This window comes from Puma concolor, chromosome B3 (assembly GCF_028749965.1).
Source record: "Puma concolor isolate L17-30 chromosome B3, mPumCon1.1.hap2, whole genome shotgun sequence".
Taxonomy (NCBI): Eukaryota; Metazoa; Chordata; class Mammalia; order Carnivora; family Felidae; genus Puma; species Puma concolor.
The window spans coordinates 129,475,042-129,488,247 of NC_141672.1; the positions used below are offsets into that span (position 1 = coordinate 129,475,042).

Consider the following 13,206-nt stretch of genomic DNA (forward strand, 5'->3'; position numbering starts at 1 on the left):
TTCTAATAACTGCCAACCTTTATTTTCCAGAGCAATTACTCTCTGTCTTAACTTCATCAGCCCAACTAAGCTCTCCTATTTTGGAATTCTAATGGCATTTATTATCTGTATCTCATATGAAATGGTCATATGTTTACCAACACTGAAAGGCACCACAGTGTTAGGCCCATAGACACTGGCATCAAATTGTCTGAGTTTGAATCTCAGCTCTGTAATGCAGTGGCTGTGTGACCTTGGTCAAGTCACTTAGCCTTTCTGTGGCTTCAGTTTATCCATCAATATACCAGACATAACAGTAGTGTTTTTTGTTATGAGTACTAGAGGAGTTAATATTTGTAAAGAGCATAGAATAGTGTATGACACATTCCAAGTCCTAAGAATGTTAATAAAAATCAATTTGTGTCATGGGGCAGCTGGGTGGCTCAGCCAGTTAAGCTCCAACTCTTGATCTCAGCTCAGGTCTTGATCTCAGGGTCGTGAGTTGAAGCCCTGAGTAGGGTTCCGTGCTGGGGGTGAAGCGTACTTAAAAAAAAAAAAATCAATTTGTGTTCCAATTATACTAAGGTTCATGCTCACAGTCACGGGGTATACAGAGTGTCTGTGGCATTTGCCCTGGTCTCCAGCGAGAAGCTAACAATTGCTAGTCGCCTTTTCTTAGAGATCTTCTGTGCCCAGCAGCCTCTGCACTTGGTCAGCCTTGGCTTGAAAGCCAGTGGCCACTATTCAGAACCTAGATGCAAGTTGGAAGAATAGTGACCGGCAGAATTCCAGAGTAAAGACAGAGCCATGCTGAGAAGTGAGATATTAGCCTTCCCAAGATTTTGGATAACTTGCGTTTCAACCAATGCATGGTGATATGCGGCTAGCTATGAAAACACTGTGACCCTATTCAGTCCCCACGCCGCTCTCCAGGCCCTAAACCGGCGTGTGTCCCCACCCCAGCAGTGTGCCCGGCCTCAACTCCACCCCTGCAGTCGCCCCGCCTACCCACAGCTCCTACAGTCCCAGCCCTGAAGAGAGCCCCGCCCCGCCCCTTCTGCCGCCACTCCTCCGCTCGTCGGCCCTCCCTACCTGCCGCCCCGCCTCCTCGCACCTCCTGTTGTCCCTGCTTGCAGATAGTCCCGCCCCTCTACGTCGCCCCGCCCCTCACCGTAACCCCGCCCCCCAGATAGTCCTTCCCCTCCCTGTCGCCCCGCCTCGTTGTAGCTCCTAGAGTCCCACCCCACGACCCGCAGAGAGCCCCGCCCCGCCTCTCCCCGTCGCAGCCCTCCCTCAGCTTATATATAGAACGGCCGCTGTCTCGCTCTGCCGGCCTGGGGTATTGCTACCCTCTTGGCCGTAGAGGCTGCACACGGAGCGGCGTCGGTGCGGTGCAGAGCCGGCTGCCATGGCGGCCGAGGCCCTGGCGGCCGAGGCCGTGGCTTCGCGCCTGGAGCGGCAGGAGGAGGACATCCGCTGGCTGTGGGCGGAGGTCCAGCGCCTGAGGGACGAGCAGCTGAACGCTCCCGACCGCTGCCCGGTCGAGGGGCCGTGCCTGACGCGGGAGGTGGCGCAGCTCCGGGCCGAGAACCGCGACCTGCGCCACCGCCTGTCCCGCCTGCGGCTGTGCCTCGCCGAGGAGCTGAGCCAGCAGGCAAAGCTGGAGAGCGCGGCGCGGGCGGCGGCGGCGCAGGAGGAGGCCGGGCGCGCGGCTGCCGGCGCGCAGGTAACGGGGCGGCAGGGCTCGCTGGGGAAGGCGGGCGGCTGCCGCCTATAGCCCCGGGAGGGCGGTGCCGCGGGCTGCGACGGTGTGCGGGTAGCGACGGTGTGCGGGTAGCGACGGTGTGCGGGTAGCGCTGGTCCCGCAGGAAGTACGGGTGCGGTCCTTGTGCGCTGCAGGACCCGCCCCTCGCGGAGCGCTGCTCTGTGCACCTGCTAAGGCCTGGGAACCAGTGAGTAGCCTGGATACCCTTTGGAGCCCCGTATTTCCAGCAGTCGCCAGACTGACTTAATGGTGTGATTTCGCAGTTCTTCCAGTAAATTGTCTGTCACACATTTTCTTCAGTGGCAGAAATAGCATTTTCCTTTGTTTGAAAAAAAAAAATGCTGGAGCGTTTAAAACTCTCTGTTCTTTCCTTGAGCAGGAAGACCAACAGTTACATATATAAACTCTTCCATTCCCTCTAATGAATGGCTGGTTCTAAGCTATTGACGACAGGTGGTTTTGTTGTTCTCTTGGTACGGTCTGTATATTTAACGTTATTATTTAACAATATTTTAATATTTTGTTTCGGTGAAGGACAAATTATCTTCGTGCAACCTAAGTTGAAGTGTTGTGTTGAAAGCTTTCTCAGACTGTTCTCAGGGGTGTTCTTGAGTTATTCACCAAGGGTAACTGTGGTGCACTGGCAACATCTTCCTAAAATAGTGCATTTAAAGTCCGGCGGCAGCTACACAACCGTTTTACAGCGACATTATCTGTTGAAAGTTTAGGGGTGAAACTTTCAAGAGCCAAACATATTACGTGTACTTAGCAAGAGTGTGTGAAAATGCACAGACAGGAAGGATGGAACCCAGAAAATTATTTGCCCGCTGAGAGTTGTAGGTGGTGGTCAGGGAAGCCCAGCCTGCAACATGGGACACTTGCTGACTGCTGGCATGTGCCTCTCTTCTGCACATTCCAAATGCGTCGCTCTTTCCTGTCATTGCTGTGAGTTATTTATAATTCACCTTTATTTCTCAGCCTCCTTCTAGTCAAAGCCAAGAAAAGAGTACTAAAATGAAGGAGGAGGAAGGTGGGCCTGAGAGTGAGGTAAGCTGTTGCTATGGAAATAATGTAAAATACGACTTGTAATTTAAATATGCTTATACAGTTAATTGCCCAAGATCTTTAATTAAAACATAATTGCTATTTTGGGCCACAGTAGTATATTTAAAACCTTGCTAGCTTTAGATGCAAGTTGTCTTAACTTTGAGATGAGCTAGACAGTCAGCTGTATTTAAGTGCTGTTTTGTCTAAGTTGAGATAGCCCAGCTGTTCTTTTGTGTTAAAGAAATTAGCTACTGTATAAATCATCAAAATAGCATGTTTCCAGCATAAATACTTGGCAGGAGCTAAGGAGGAATACCTGGCCTCAGAGGGGTCAGTCTGGTTGAGATCAGACAAACAGGAAGGACAGTAGAGAACAAAGGAGTGTGGTGTATAAATAGGTGCTGAATCAGGGGACTGTGCACACACAGGTGTTAAACATGTAGTGTAGGGAGACATGCTAGTTAGACAAGGTGGGCTCTGAGCTGGACCCTGAGAGCTAAGAAGGAGGAAAGAAGTGACTGGAAGGAGACTTGGAAATGACCTGTGGTGTGCAGAGTATGGGTGAGACTTACTGGAGGTTGAACAGTTAGAACAAAGTGGGCTGTGTATGTTCACTTTCTTGTATTCTGATGACTTTCAGGTGAAAAATCAACCAAATTTCATAAAGGAAAGGTTGAAGCTTTTTGAAATATTGAAGAGAGACCATCAGCTCTTATTTGCCATTAATGACAGAAAGGGGAATACAAGCAATGTGATCACAGTGAGAGTGGCTGATGGGAAAACAGTGGAAGGGGAAGTTTGGAAAACAACACCTTATCAAGTAGCTGCTGAAATTAGGTAAACCATAATTTGGAGAAGATATTCTTTATTCAGTATTGTGCCAGCGCTTGGTAACACTGTGTTCTCAGGGGCTGTGAAAAGTGTTTTTTTTCTTACTCAGTTGAATAAATTAATGGGTTTTTTTTTGTTTGTTTTTTGTTTGTTTGTTTTTTTGAGAGAGAGAGAGAGAGAGAGAGCGAGCAGGGGAGCGGCAGGGGAGGCACAGAATCCTAAGTAGGCTCCAGGCTCTGAGCTGTCATGAACCACAAGTTCATGACCTGAGTTGAAGTCGGACGCTCAACCGAATGAGCCACCCAGGCACCCCATTCAGTTGAATAAATTAAATGTCATTAGTTATTTCCCTCTGGCTTCTAAAGAGGGCATTTAAATAAGTAATTGAATATCAGAATAAAACCTCTTCCTCTTTAAAATGTCCACATTTTAAAGTTCTGATAAAAATATACAGTAGAGAAAAACGTTTAATCCTTGACAGGTCCCATTACATTGACGTTGGTCATCAAGATTTTACCATGAGATTTTACAGATCTTTTGCTGGACTTGATTTCAAGTCAAGTTATTGTCTCACCAGTAAATAACCATGGGTGGTTCTTCAAACTAAGTGGGGCAGATCTTTCCAAGCCTGTTTCCTTACATCTTCTGTGGAAATGTTACTTTTCCCATTTACCTAATGAGGTTGTTAAAATTAACTGAAATACTGCATATGTAAAATACTCTGAAAATTAAAGTGCCTCCAGAAATGTACAAAATGACTTACATACAGATTGAAGATGTATGTGAGGGTGTATGTATAAACCCTGGAATAAGTACTTTGACTTTCCTAGAAAGTAGATACATTAGTGAAGTTATGTTATTTTGACCAATGTTAATTCCTAGCATTAAATATAATTCCATGGAAGCTAAAGCTCAAAACTGCCATGTAAATCAACTTGCTATATAAAAAGCAAGTTTTTTCAACAAATGAAGTACTCAGGTTTCCTTTGAAAACTATGGTTAAGATTGTGTGGGGGTTTTTTTTTTTCCCCATCCTATCATGTCCTGTACTCTGCAGCCCCCTCCCAACCTGTTCCCATGTTTTTCAGGCTCTCCATGAATAGATGTGCTGGGAAAATGGGCTTTGAGGCAAAATAAGTTTATGTTTCTTCATGGAGAGTCAGTTTTCATGTTAGCATATTGGAGACTGAGAAGTCCTACACTGAAAAAACCAGCTCAAACTTGGGAAACAAAGTTACTTGATTATAGAAGATGTTCTTTGTTGTAACCTTAATAATATGCATTTCTACAGGGTACCAGTTTACAACCCCTACAATCAAGTTTCATGATAGAGGGGTTGCAAGAGTGCCCAAAAGTAAAGTTATCCCAAACTAAAAGATTAACCAAAGCTTGTATCAGGCAAACCTGGTAAGAAGAAAGCAGTGATCATAATATTACTATCAGACCTCAGAATTTCAGGGCCAAAATCATCACATGGGATACTGGGACTTATTTCCAAAGTAGACAAACAGTATAATCTGTAATAACTATTCGTCATGAACCTTTTTGAGTTACATAATGTAGCATCAAATCAGAAATAGAAAATTATAGACACTCAGGAATGGTATACTTTTAACCTGCCTTTCTCAGTTCTGAAAAGATCATGTGTCTGAATAGTAACACTGTAAGGTAGACTTAGTGGTTGCTCACCAGTCGCTGTGGTCTATAGACAGAGATCTCTCAGACCTGTGGTCATGTTTTTGGTTCCTCAGAACCTTAATAAAAAAATGCAGAAACATACCGTTCACAGTCAATGAGTAAAATGATACCAGTTATGAACTCAGTAAACATTGAATGACAAGACAAAACAGAATAAAACTTGAAAATTAGAAAGAAAAAAAAAAAACCTCTTCAAAATAACTCCCGTGAAACAAACTAAAAACAAGCACAGAATTTTAGAAAGTACTTCTAATGAGGAAAAAATATATATCAGAAATCTGTGGAATATATCTAAAGTAGTGATCATTCCACAGAAATCTGTGAAATATATCTAAAGTAGTGATTTATAGTGTTGAAGGTTTTTCTGATAAGAATAGAAAGAAACAGACTATGAGTTCAACTCAGGCAGTTAGAAAAAGAACAGTTTAACAAGGAGGGAACTCTAAAAAAGTGAATTAGAGATTAATATTAACTGAAAAACTATCTGAATACGTAAGGGTTCAGTGAGGTGTCTGGATATAAAATAAATGAGAAATTAATAGCTTTATTAAATTATACTGCCTGTTGTCTTGGTTAACTGAGAGTTGATTGCATAGATGATTGTTCCTGCTCTGAGCAAGTGTATGCCTTTCTAAGCATAACATGTAAAGTGAAATCATTAAGGAAAATATGGAAAGATTCAAACTGCACAAAAAATAAAACAAGAAAAATGGCTATGTGTAAAAATGACACATAAAACAGGAAATGACAGATGTGAAAAAAAGTACCATATAGAACAAATGATTGCTCTCGAAGTATTTTTCAAATTAATAGGAAAAAGAAGAAAACTTCAACAGAGGAATAGATTATCTGAGAAATGTAAATGAAATTATTATGTGTTACTGATTTGTCCAAGATTTATGAATAGACGTTAATACTGATACAGTCTTGGGGAAGTGACTCTGGTGTAGGGCAGATAAATAGGTCCAGTCTCTCAGACTTTTAAAGCCTTTAAAAACGTGCAAACCCTAACCCTTGGACCCAGTAATTCTATTCATAGCCATTTATCCTAAGAAAATACCCAGTAGAAAGAAATGGGCAAAAGACAGTTCATAGTAGTTGATGAAAGAATTCTTTTCAGAATATGGTCCCCAAATCACCAGCACTAGCACCATCTGGGAACTTAGAAGAGCAAATTCTTGGGGCCCTGCTCCACTCCTCTTGAATTAACTAGCAATCTGTATATTTATGAGCCCCTCCAGGAGTCTCTGATGAAGTCCAAGTTTGCGCACCCCTGAGTTAGGCTAAACTGCTGTGGCAAGAGACTCCCGACGACCATGGCTTAAATGAGGTAGACATCACATTCTCTCACTTGGCAGTCCAGAGATGACCAGCCCAGGCTGGTGGAGGACGTCTCTGGGCCATGCATTCCTTGGTGGACCTGGGTTCCTTCTGTCTTGTCGCCTGCCATTCCCTAGGCAGGGTTTGTCCACGGGGAGGGGTGGAAGCTGAGTTCATGGACCCACGGACTCTCCTGCAGGGTGGGTGGGCGGGCGGGGAGGAGCAGCTGAAGAACAATGATGCTTTGAGGCCCAGACCCCTCAATGGCGCACTTTCATTTCCACTTAACATCCTATTGGCTCACATTTAGTCACATGGCCACCCCTGGCTGTAAGAGAGAATGGAAATGTAGCTCCTGCCTGCCAGCCGCATGTCCAGCTATAAAGCCTTCTCGCCATGGAAGAGAGGAAGCATGGTTTAGGGGACCACATCTGCCACAGTGTGCCCCTCTGACATCCAGAGATCTGTGAGACCCTCTTTTCATCATCCCACATGCTCAGTCCCTCCCCAGGTGAGACAACTCTGGGTCCCATCAGCTGAAAGCGCAGGATGTCCAAGTGAGTTGCAGAACACCCCCGTCAGGCTGGCTCCTTACACTCTGGCAGCAAATACACTACTTGACAAGGCTGCCCATCCCGCACGTATACGCAGTGGTGGGGTACTCACAAGGCCATCACAGGGAAGCGTGTTTGGAGGAAAAGAAGGAATAACACAGACAGCAATGTACGGAAGGCATCAGGTCCTGCTGGCAGGGACTGTGAGGCCCACAGCCTGGCTATGGGTAGTGCCAGATCAGCCCACCCGGCCACCCCTTGTTTTCTGCGAGCAGCCTGCTTGTCCACTGTCCTCCAAGGGCCCTGATTTTGCTCTGTGGGAAGGTCCTAGTTGTCCCTCATCCTCACTAGTCACACTGGGGGGGCTCAGAGCTCCTCTGAGGAGCCAACAGTCACAGGTGTTTGTAAGCTGGGCTTGTCACTGGGCAGCACAGTTGTCTCCAGCGTGGTAGACTTCCAGTCAGTTTGCTTCTAATCAGTTCCAAGAGAAGTAATCTCCGAGAGTAATCCGCGAGAAGTAATCCACAAGAAGGAATTCTTCTAGACGGAGACTTCTCATGCTTTTGTTCCTTGGTTTTTGTGCCTGACTCTTTCCTCTCTCTCCCTCAATTTAATGGACTGAGGTCCTAGGAAACAACAGGCTGTGGGAGGGCAGCACCCCTTAATCCGTGTGGTTGGCCTGGCCCCTCTTGTCTGTCTTGATGTGTGGCTTTTGAGAGGGGTTTTAAGTGCCAGTCCCTCCTGCTGTTTGGGACAAAAGACTGTTTTTCTAATCTTGCACGGCCCCACATTTCTGGACTCTTAATCAGTTTGAATTACAGGCCACAGGCACAGCCTCTTGGCGGAGGCCTGTCCCTTCCATCTCTGCCTGTGAACGGGACAATCCTCACTGGAGCCTATCTCGGTCTGGTGGTGTTTACAAAAACTGCAATAGCTACCCAGTGTTTACCAACCTTCTGCCTTTTTGTAACTGCTGCTTTATATGCTCCAGGCATTGTAAGCACATGAGTTTGCCTGCAGGTTGTATCAAATATTTTATCAAATATCTACCAATATTTATATTTGTCAAATATCAGATTATCTGCTGAGCCAGTGCCATGTGTTTTGTTTTTGTTACTTCCAAGTTCTTACTTTTTTTTTAATTAAACTTAAAAATTTTTGAGCTTATTTGTTTTGAGAGAGACCTCTGTCTTATGCTCTCTAGTGAGCACAAGTGGGGTAAGGGCACAGAGAGAGAGGGGTACAGTTTCTGGAGCGGGCTCCATGCTGATAGCAGAGAACCCAATGAGGGGCTCAAACTCATGAACCGTGAGATCATGACCTGAGCCAAAGTCGGATGCTTAACAGACTGAGCCACCCAGGTGCCCCTTTACTTTTTTTTGTATTAGTTAAGATAGAAGCTAGGCTGCTGCAACAGCTTCAGTGGCTTAAATATGATCAAAGTCTCTCTCAGGTAGGTAGGTAGCAACCTGGAGGTGCGGGGTCCAGCTTGACAGGGCAGCAATTCTCCATAAGTCATTTGGGGACCAGAATTCCTTATGTTTGGTTGCTGGACCATCTTTATGTACAACGTTGCACTAGTGTGCATGGTCCAGGGAACCCCACCAGTGTGCTGTAGTCCGCAGAAGGCGGGGAGAGGGTGGAAGAGGGGTCTCCACTGCCTTAAGGCTGAGATATGGAAGTGCTACAGGCCACTTCTGCTGGTACCCATTGCTTCCAAACTTCCAGGGGAACCTGGAAAACTGTACCAGAAGGAGGGAATGGATTTGAAGAATCCTTAGCAGCCCATCACAGCCAGTAAGAATGAAGTAAAATTCTACTTCCTTAATAACAATATCTAACATTTATTAAGTTTGTATTATGAGAGTGCACCTTATTTAATCCTTAGAATAAATGTATGAGGAAGGTTGTATAAATTCCCATTTTACAGATGAGAAACTGAAGCTTAGAATAAAGTGCCCAGTGTTCAAGTCCAGGTTGTTCTAACATGAGAGCAGGTGCTCTTCACCACAGCACTGTACTGCTGCTCAAGTTGCTCACAGAAAGGCAAGTTAAAACATTGTATTGTAAAGATGACACAGTTTAGTAGTACCCGACATTGTGAGGGCACAGAGAAAAGGTATTCTTGTGCCTTTCCTGGGAGGAAAATTTGGCAGTATATTCCAGCAAGCTCATTAAAGCGCATTGCCCTTGACCCAGCAGTTTTACTTGACCGGTTTTTCCTGGGAAAAAATAATTGGGAACGAAGATGTGTGTTCAAGAATGTCCGCTGCAGTGTTATTTGTCATTGGCAAAGCAAAACAAAACAAAACATTCCTGCCAAGAAATGACCAAAGTGCCCAGCCATGGAGGGTCCATTAATCAATTCTTGATTCTGCTGCAGCTATCAACCAGCATGATTTTCAAGTCTGTCTACCATCTGGGAAAATGTGTGACTTACTAAGTTTAAAAATTACATTACCAAGTAACATATACAGAATGGTACTATTATGATTTTTATATTGGTGTATGTATTTACCTAAAAACGTGGAGGGACAGGGGCACCTGGGTGGCTCAGTCAGTTGAGCAACCGACTTTGGCTCAGGTCATGATCTCACGGTTTGTGAGTTCGAGCCCCATGTCGGGCTCTGTGCTGACAGCTCGGAGCCTGGAGCCTGCTTCAGATTCTGTGTCTCCCTCTCTCTCTGCTCCTCCCCTACTCATGCTCTGTCTCTCTCTGTCTGAGAAATAAATAAACGTTAAAAAAATTAAAAAAAAAAAACGTGGAAGGACATACAGAAAAATGTTAACAGTAATTTCTGGGTGGTGGGATTGAAGGTGATATGTTTTTCTTTGCTTTTCTGTGCTTTCCAGGTTTCTTAATGTGTTATTTTTGTCCATAATTTTCAAAAAACTGTAAGTGTGTGTGTGTGTGTGTGTGTGTGTGTGTGTGTGTGTAACAGAGAGAGAGAGAGAGAGAGAGAGAGAGAGAGAAGAAGGAGGAAGAGGAGGAGGACGAGGAGGAGGAGGAGGAGGGGTAGATGTATAAAAAGACTAGAAAGACATGTACCAAAATGTTAGGATCATTTATTTCAGAGTGGTGAGATTTAAATGTGATTTTTGTTTTATTCTTTGTCTTTTCTCTGTTTTCCAAGTTCTTCTTTTTTTTTTTTTACAGTGAATGTGTACTATTTTTTTATTTAAAATAAATGTTACAAAATTTGAAAAACCTGTTCTTTTAGTTTACATTTGTACTTTCTATTCACTCAAAAAAAAGCCCTAAAAATTGTTTTAATCTTTTGTTTTAACAAATCATTGCAGCATGTGATAAGGTTAACTCTCACATGACTCTTCTTTTACCAGTCAGGAACTGGCTGAAAGCGCAGTGGTAGCCAAAGTCAATGGTGAATTATGGGACTTGGACCGTCCATTGGAAGGGGATTCCACTCTAGAGCTGCTTATGTTTGATAATGAGGAAGCCCAAGCTGTAAGTATTTAAAAAGAATCAACTAAACTTTGGATATTGTGAACTATATTATGTACAAAGACACACATTGAAGTCAAGAATGATGAGTTTTGTAACCTTCTAGAACTTAAAATTTCTGTATTGGTGTTTAGTAAGTATTTAGTGAATTTTTGTGGAATGAATACATACAAATAGATATCAGCTTTTAAAGTAGCCCTTATTTATCATTTCTGAAGATAGTTGTGTCCTTATGCTATAATGCTTTAATTATAAAATCAATGTACATTTGACATGAATTTTTAATAGATTCTTAGAAATGGGTCTACTTTATAATATAATATGTGCAGGAGAATTGGGAAAAGTTATCAAAGCTTAGATATCTTTTTATTTATTTTTTTAAGTTTATTTATTTTGAGAGAGAGAGAGAGAGAGGAGGACAAAGCGGGCTCTGTGCTGACAGCAGAAAGCCCTATGTGGGGCTCAAACTCATGAACCACGAGATCATGACCTGAGCCAAAGAGCCACCCAGGCACCCCTTAGATATCCTTTAAATACTTATTAATGTAATATTCTATAAAATAGATACCACATTTCATGTAGGTCTCTGATATACATTGTTACCTTAGCTTTGCAATTTCTCTTCAGGCAGTGTCCATTATCTGCCTAAAACCTAACCTAAGCTTAGCTTAGGTTCTATTAATTGTGACACTTGATTTCTTGATTTGTTAATCCAAACTTATAAGAACCATACTATAATTACTTTCCTGTTTAAAATATGCAAAGCATAACAATTAAGTAGCTAAATAATACAATATTAATAAAATCATGTTGAAAGTGATTCAGAAAGAGCAATTTTTAGGAGAAACACAAAACATATATGTATTATTTAGTTTTTCTTACTAGTTGTTAACAACTGTCGCCTAGCATCATCCCAGATGTCATCCCTAGACTTTACAATTGTATATATTCCCTTAGTCACCTGACCAGCATCGACAGTGCTGGACGCATGTGCCAGACCCTGTAGGGCTGCAGTGGACAGAACATGGAGACTCCTGTTTCAAAGAGTTTACCTCTAGTAGGAGGAGGTATTAAACAAGAAAACAACCAATGAGAGGTTTTCAGATAGTGTCAGTTTCTGGAGAAAGTCAAATAGGGGCTGGAACCAAGAGCAGCCATGATAGTTGGTGGGGCAGTTAGTTTTGATCCTCAACTAAAGGCCCAAATCCTACCCGAAAGCCTTGTGCTTGCCTACACTGGCTGGCTCTTGGTTTGTCTGCAGGTGTTGCTCCTATGACTCTTTTATAATAGCTGGCTATTGAACTTTTTCAATGTGTCAGGCATTGGGGTGTTCGGGGAATGGGAGAACTACCAAATTTAATGTTCCATGGAGGTGTTGGTATCTTTGGAGTCCTTTCCTCCTGGCATTCAGTAACATCATAAAAAAAGAAACATTCTTTATCATGGGAAATCTTTCTAGAGTGCCTAACCAGTGTTTGCTTGCCATGCTCGTAACATGGTATCTGACATCAGATTATAGGGCTTTCATAAATATCTGTGGTTGTTGATGAAAATGATAATAGTAATAAACATTTACCGGAGCCAAGCACTGGCCTGGCCCATTATGCGCACATGTATTATCTCCTTGAGTCCCAAGTTACCCTAGCACACAGGTACTGTTTTAATCCCCGTTTTACAGATGAAGCAACCAGTATCAAAATAGTTAAGTAACATTTCTAAGCTCTTGATGCTTCTTTTCATGTAACTTAGTAACAAATATTTTTTGTTGTTGTTTTTCCTGGAATTTACTTTCCTGTTACTGTGAATATACTAAGATATTGAACATAAACTAATTTATAATATTTAATACATATCCATGAAAAAGAAACCCTATAGGAAACAAATTTTGAAAACTCAGATCTAAAGCAATGATAAATTGGAGTGCCTGGGTGGGTGACTTAGTCAGTTAAGGGTCCAACTCTTGATTTCGGCTCAGGTCATGATCTCAGTGCTCGTGAGATCGAGCCCCACGGTGGGCTCCACATCAAAAGCACAGAGTCTGCTTGGGATTCTCACTCCCTCTCTTTCTGCCCTTCTCCTGCTTATATGCACACCCCCCACCCCCTACCCCCCCAACACACAATCTCTCTTTAAATAAATAAACTTAAAAAGTGATAATGATTTTTTAAAGGTTTTTTTTGCTCTATGGAAACATTCAAGACACCTTTCTATTTTTTTTTTTTTTTAATTTTTTTTTCAACATTTATTTATTTTTGGGACAGAGAGAGACAGAGCATGAACGGGGGAGGGGCAGAGAGAGAGGGAGACACAGAATCGGAAACAGGCTCCAGGCTCCGAGCCATCAGCCCAGAGCCTGACGCGGGGCTCGAACTCACGGACCGCGAGATCGTGACCTGGCTGAAGTCGGACGCTTAACCGACTGCGCCACCCAGGCGCCCCAACACCTTTCTATTTTAAAGGTGATTTTATTTATAAGACTATTTTAGTGCATAATGTAACATACAGAAGAAATACTCTCCACCTTCTAGATAAATTCATGTAGAAAATGA

The 13,206-nt window shown here is 43.2% G+C and overlaps 1 protein-coding gene across 2 annotated transcripts in view; it reads left to right on the top strand.

The window, feature by feature from the left end:
- The first annotated feature begins 1,251 nt into the window (after window positions 1-1,251).
- TARS3 (threonyl-tRNA synthetase 3) overlaps window positions 1,252-13,206 on the top strand; it is a 63,326-nt gene continuing 51,371 nt past the window's right edge. The window contains exons 1-4 of one of the 2 annotated variants that reach the window (XM_086711388.1): window positions 1,252-1,705; window positions 2,723-2,791; window positions 3,432-3,628; window positions 10,537-10,660. In XM_086711388.1, coding sequence (XP_086567514.1) covers window positions 1,388-1,705; window positions 2,723-2,791; window positions 3,432-3,628; window positions 10,537-10,660 — 708 coding nt within the window. In that variant the 5' untranslated portion in view covers window positions 1,252-1,387. The remainder of the gene's footprint in view (window positions 1,706-2,722; window positions 2,792-3,431; window positions 3,629-10,536; window positions 10,661-13,206) is intronic. The other variant, XM_086711389.1, reaches the window with a different exon arrangement.